A 6,000-nucleotide genomic window follows, 5' to 3' on the forward strand; every position below is an offset into this window, starting at 1 on the left:
TAGCTTATTAAAATAAAATTCCATCTGAGCAATTTTCTTGATGTGACCTACACAATGTATATTTTTAACAGTCAATAAATACTAAATTTTCTGAATTGCTTGCCTTTTTACCAATTATTTTTGACAAAGCATTAGCCAATTATTTATTAACCAAATTTTTCTGCTCGAGAAACCTAGAACCACTCTTATACCTTCTAGACGGCTATATATTTCTGTTCCTTCCCTTCCTGCATGAGGCATTAAATCTTCAAATTATAGTCTTATCTAGCAACTTTCCTAATAATCACTATTCTTCACTATACTGTTATTTGCCACACTTTTATTTGGAGAATATATACTATTCAAGCATTAAGTTGTCCGAACTATCTTCTCACTCAAAACTATACTATGCTCCTAATACTGATTATTCTATAATCACTCTATCCCAGTTAACCAATTGGTAGGTTTGATGCATCAAGTTCCATCTAATAGGGCTTGATATGCTTCAGGGTAAAGTTAAACATGCTGATCATTATGTTCTATACGCTACATCCTCCAAAGCCTTTCAAGATTACCAACATCCTTCTCTCTAGAATAGTAAATATCCTATCATAGAACTCAAAGAATACTGCCTGGCTTTAAAGAATACAGTTCCTTGGCACTTTTCGGAAAAGCTGTTGGTAACTTCCAGACGCCCGCTGGACTATCACTTTGGTTAAATTAATCATGGGTTATCTTGTGCCACTAACTTTTTAGTCTTACAATTATTGTAGGAAATCTACAGATCTACTTTAAAAGTAAATGAAATACTTAAAAAAAAAAAAAAAAAAGCACTATTTTAGCTCCATTACTTTTTGCTCCAAAAAAATAATTTCAGGGTCCTTATGTCATTACTTTTACTTAAACCACAACCAATCAGTCGTACATAACAACGGAAGGCTTTTAAAAATATATAATTTTGCACTTAACCTTATGAAACACGTTTCCAAGTTTTCAATTGCGAGAACGTTCCATATTAAAAAGGTGCTGGTGCAGTCATCAGAACTGTGCTGCTAGCTGCAAGCTCCGAGTATCCTGCACTTTGCAAATTTTAGGTATAATTTCTGTTACCTGCTGAGGTGTCTGCACCCTTTGTCACCTAGTGATGCTCCACCAAACACTTTCCATCATTTATAACGGCCTCCTTCCATTCCTCAAAAAATGCACAGTAAACTTGGGCGTTTCTGCACACTAACACGGAACCACTAATATCACTAGGTATTATGGCTCTCAAAGAATCCTCTCTAGCAGCCTCCCCTGGGACGCTGCGCTCAGCGGGGCTTTGAACCGGTGAGACTCGTTGCCAGCTGCCTTTGCAAAAGCAGCACCAGAGGCAGACTCAATACCGCAATGCTGCTGCTGCTGCTGCTGACTTTTTCTAGCAGCTTCAAAAAAAAAAAAAAAAAATCACCCCAGTCCCCCGCAGACCCTGCTGGCTCTCCTGCAGCAAGAAAGAGAAACCACCGCATTGCTCAGCTTGCAAGATCAGAGCCCGACTGAAGGGAGGGGAATCAGTGCCGTCGAGAGGCTCCGCGAGGGCGGGGTGTTGGGGTGAAAAGGGAAGACATCCGGAGTGCAGGGGACCGCGACAAAGCAGCAGCCAGGGCTCCGCATCGCGCCCTGGACAGGGACATGAAATAGCGGACGTCCGGTGGAGACGCTGGCCTTAGCCCGGGATAGGGGTCCCGTAGCGGCCGGCCAAGCCCCTCCCGCCACCCCCCGGCCCCTCACCTGTCATGAGCGCCGGGCTATCGCCGGCTGCCGCAGCGGGAGAGGAGGCGGCTGCTGCGGCAGAGCTAGTCGCTCGTCGCCCGCGGAGGTGCCGGGGCACCAGCTCGCATCCGTCCGCCGTACCGGCCACCAGCAGCCAAAGCACCAGCAACGCAGCCCAGCGCCGCCGCCGCAGCCAGCCCCAGGTCGGGCCGGGAATCGAGGCAGGATGAGTGCGCGGAGGAGGAGCCGGGTGAAAGCGCAGCGGCGCTCGGGCCGCCGGCCCCTCGCCCGTTCCTCGAGGCGCCGCCACCGCCGCCGGCGACTCCGCCGGCCACCCCCGCCGCCTCAGACGCCGGCTCCCGCTGGGCGCCAGCCTGGTCCCGTCGGCACCGGCGGCCTCCGGAGCTCTGATCCTGGCTGCGTTCATTGGTTCCGGTTATTTTTTTTTTTTTTAAAGTGGGGGGTAGAAAGGTACGCCGTCTTCAGGCGGTGCACGACACCCGCGCTGCTGCCGCGGCGAGACCAGGATCCGCTGCTCTGGCGCCGCCAAACACCAGCCCCAGAGCCCGCGCCGCCGCCGCCGCCGCCGCGGCGCATCCCCCCGCCCACTCCGGCCCGCGCTGGTCGTAGTACCACGCTCCGCCGGGACGCCTCCCTCCCCTCGCACAGTCGCTCGCAAACCAATCCCCCGCCTCCCTCAGGCCCTCCACGGCGCAGGCGCGTCGCTGCTGCACTCCGCGTGCGCAGCACCCCAGCCCCGCCCCGGAGGCGTTCCCGGACGCACCGGAGTAGCGCTGGGTGGATGCTAACGCGCCAGCTAGCCGACAAGCTGGGGGGCGGGGAAGGAGGACTTGTCCTCCTCCCTCATGCACGTCACCACCGCGAGGGGGTGTAGGGGGATACTAGAGGCGGGGAGAAGAGTCCAGACGTCCCACATTCTGAGGGCAAGTTACAGCCCCGCGGAGGGCAGAAAAAGTAATTGCGTGGGTCAGGAAAATCTTGCAATCGGAAAATAGCGGCGTCCCCGTAATTTCAATATATGTGAGGATTTCAAGCGGCTGGCTATGTAGACGCGGTTAGCCTAGCCTAGCGCTTTATTTACTTGCCAAACATTTCACAAAGCGCGTGCTATGTGTGAGTGTGTACCAGGCATCGCTGTAACCGCCTTAAACATTTACACGCTGTAACTCCAAATTATCCTTTATCATACCCATTTTACGAATCAGGAGACGAAGTCCCAGAAATGTGAAGTAACTCGTCCCCAGTGTCCCACAGCTAATTCATGGGAGATGAGCCAGATTTAGCAGCCACTGAAAGGGCCGATTGAGGGAATCTGCTCTAGCTTCTGACTCTCCTAGGTTCAGACATTTACCTGAACTCATCACCTTCCCACCCCCATCCTATCCCATCACGTCTTTGCTCTAACCTGAACCGGCTGACAGAACATTGGGATAGACTTGTTTTCGCCAACCTGGAATGAAGCAAAGTTCTTGTGCACCCAAGATCTGCTCTCTCTTGTAAATCCTGCTCAGACCCAGTCTAATTGGCTTGGATAAAGAAAGAACCGGAATCTTTCTCATCCAAACTAGTTGCCAGCATATTTTTTAAGGCTACCTCCGTTCGAATATAAAAGGAAACGTTGAATGTAATCTCAAATAAATTAAAAGCCCTGGAAGTTTACACACAAGGAGGCATTCTCTCTCCCAGGGGCACAAAATTGTTAAAAATTTGCAGATAGGGTTCTTAAATACAAAGGTCCTTTTGCTATTGGGTTTTGTTGTTGGTTGATTCTGTTTATTAGTTTGTTTGCTTGCTTTCCCAAGTCAAGAAGATACTCAAATTACATTCTCCTAAAGTATTTCTTAGGCAGCCTGGCCAAGATAACCACAAATAAAGTTTATTGTGGAAGGGCAGATGCACACTTTAGAAAAGAATCAAGGATGCCTTTGAGGCTAAGTCAATCTATCAACAATTATTTCTCAGCAGACTTCTTGTGGGCATGGTGTCCAGGTGGCAATTCTTTATAGGGCAACAGGGAGATTATATTTCCCCTGCTAAAAGGCACAGCGATGAAGTCACACCAGAGTGCTGAGGACCCATCAGAGAAGATAATTTTGCTAGGGGACCAGAAGAATATAAATAACAGGCTTGTTCCTGCGCTCCAGGAGGCATTATTTCATTTATTAAATGTTTACTGAGTGCCTAGTATGTGCCAGGCAGGGTACTGAGTCGTGAGGGTTCAGCAAAGAACCAGACACTTGAAAACGGCAATTAAGTCAGCAGTCAGGGCTATGAGATAAACAGCACAGTCCTTGACAGAGGCGTCTTGCAATCTTTTTAGGGAGATAAAATATACACCCATTAAACAATTAGAGGCTAATACAAGGTAGTAATCAGTTCCTAAATGGTGTAGTGCAAACTGTGTTAAAGCAGTAACAGTATAAAACCACGAACAAATTAACAAATCACAGGGGCCAGGCTTCTTTAAACAGAGATGATTTAGTATTTTTTTTCTTCTTTTAAAGATAGGGAGGGTATTGACACTGAGAGGGTATTGGCTTTGGAGTTACGTTTATTCCTCTAACTACTGGAACCAGAAAGGAACTAGGGAACCGGCAAGAACTAAAGAGACCATAGTCAGGCAGGCCAGAGGCCAGGAATAAACCCTCCACCGCAGATCATCTTTGCCACAGGTACAGAAGTTTCCAGCTGTTCCATGAATAGCTGGAATTCACCTTGCTGAACAGAAGTTACGTGTCACTGTACATCATAGCATAAACCTAAGAACAGAAAGGAGAAAATCCATTCCTTTCCAATAAAAGAATTATACATGCTTCTATTTGCAAGCCAAACATAAACACAAGACTCCAAGTGAGGCAACCGCTTACCTTTCTCCCCAGGTTTCCTGTCCCACCTCCACCCTTTTGTTTTCCCTTTCCTTTCCCTTGTTCTCACTACCCCAAAGCTTTCTCATCTTCCCTCTAGCCAAATCCCATTCAAAATCTACCCTGAGGCCCGTTTCCTTGGCACCTACGACTCCTACAGCCCCGACTCCTACAGCCAGCCTATACCTCTTAAAGTCCAAACCTCATGATGTGCCTTTTTTTTTTTTAACAGAACGTCTTCACCGTCCCATTTTCACCAAATAATGACTTCAAACACCTGATGGGCAGCATCGAGCTAGCTCTATAATCAGGCAAAACTGAAAGAAACAGCAACTCCACCACTTTTTAGCTGTGTTACGTGTAGACAGGTTAATCTGTCCTCAGTTTCCCTACTTTTAAATTGGGGATCCAAAAATGCCCCCCCCACCCCCCCCACCCCCCACACACACAGGGTTGTTAGCCTCAGCGGGAGAATAAAAGACCAGGAAAAGCCCTTGCCCGAAGCCCGGCACACAGGTGCGTTGCCATCCCTCGGGGAGAACTGGCTCTGGGCGTGCATTCTACGAGTGTTCTAGGGGAAACGCATCGCACTTTGTCTGCCCATGTTATTTGAGTTCATCTTCTAATATATGCAACACAGACTACCGGGGCGCGCCCGACACAGACGCACAGCAGGATCCGTGCACCGGTCCCTCCCTATGCCAGAGGCAAGCAAGCCTGCCCTTCCCAAGAGTCAGGCTCCCTCCCTATCTCCTCCTCCCCAGGCTCCCGCGCAGCCCGCACAGCACACAAGGCGCCGCCACCTCGGACTCGGAGAACCGGTTCCTGACCGGCGGGCGCTTCAAGGCGCCTGCGCCACCGCAGCCCCGCGCATGCCCGCCATCTCCTGCCGGCTTCCTCCAGGTGCGCGAGTTCTCCGGCTCCTGGGTTTCCGGGACAAGGCGCGCCAGGACCCGCCGGGCTTCCGGCTCCTACTCTATGGGCGGGGTGCCAGGCCGCCGCGAGATGACGTCACCGCATGGGCGGGCGCGGCTGGCTGTCCGTCGGGAGTGCGGTGGGCGTAGGGCGGGAGTCGTGGTGGAGGTAAAGAAGTGGGAAATTCCGGCGCCTCGTCCACCCACAGAGCGTCTTCTTCCCGCCTTTGACTTATCCGCGTGGCCCTGGAATGTCGGGGCTGAACCAGAAGGGTGGTACAGCCTAGTTCGCTTGCTCTTCTTGGTGAAGCTCCTTGGACAGCAGCCTTTGGTGGAAACCCTGTTATGTACCGAGTTTTCCCGCTGACTCTCCACACACGCTAACAAGGGACTTAAGATGCTGAGAACTTTAGAAACACCTCTAATATAGACAATGTGGTGGCTCCAGGATTCGATCAGTGAAGCCCTAG

The 6,000-nt window shown here is 50.4% G+C and overlaps 1 protein-coding gene across 7 annotated transcripts in view; it reads right to left on the reverse strand.

The window, feature by feature from the left end:
- STIM2 (stromal interaction molecule 2) overlaps positions 1-5,554 on the reverse strand; it is a 165,768-nt gene extending 160,214 nt beyond the window's left edge. For 5 of the 7 annotated variants that reach the window (XM_008993504.4, XM_002745928.7, XM_078367996.1 and 2 more), the window contains exon 1: positions 1,750-2,413. In XM_008993504.4, coding sequence (XP_008991752.3) covers positions 1,750-2,158 — 409 coding nt within the window. In that variant the 5' untranslated portion in view covers positions 2,159-2,413. Of the gene's footprint in view, positions 1-1,749; positions 2,414-5,419 lie in introns of those variants that run through there. The other 2 variants (XM_035293924.3, XM_035293923.3) reach the window with 1 other exon arrangement.
- Positions 5,555-6,000: the final 446 nt, after the last annotated feature.

This window comes from Callithrix jacchus, chromosome 3, assembly GCF_049354715.1.
Source record: "Callithrix jacchus isolate 240 chromosome 3, calJac240_pri, whole genome shotgun sequence".
Lineage (NCBI taxonomy): Eukaryota > Metazoa > Chordata > Mammalia > Primates > Cebidae > Callithrix > Callithrix jacchus.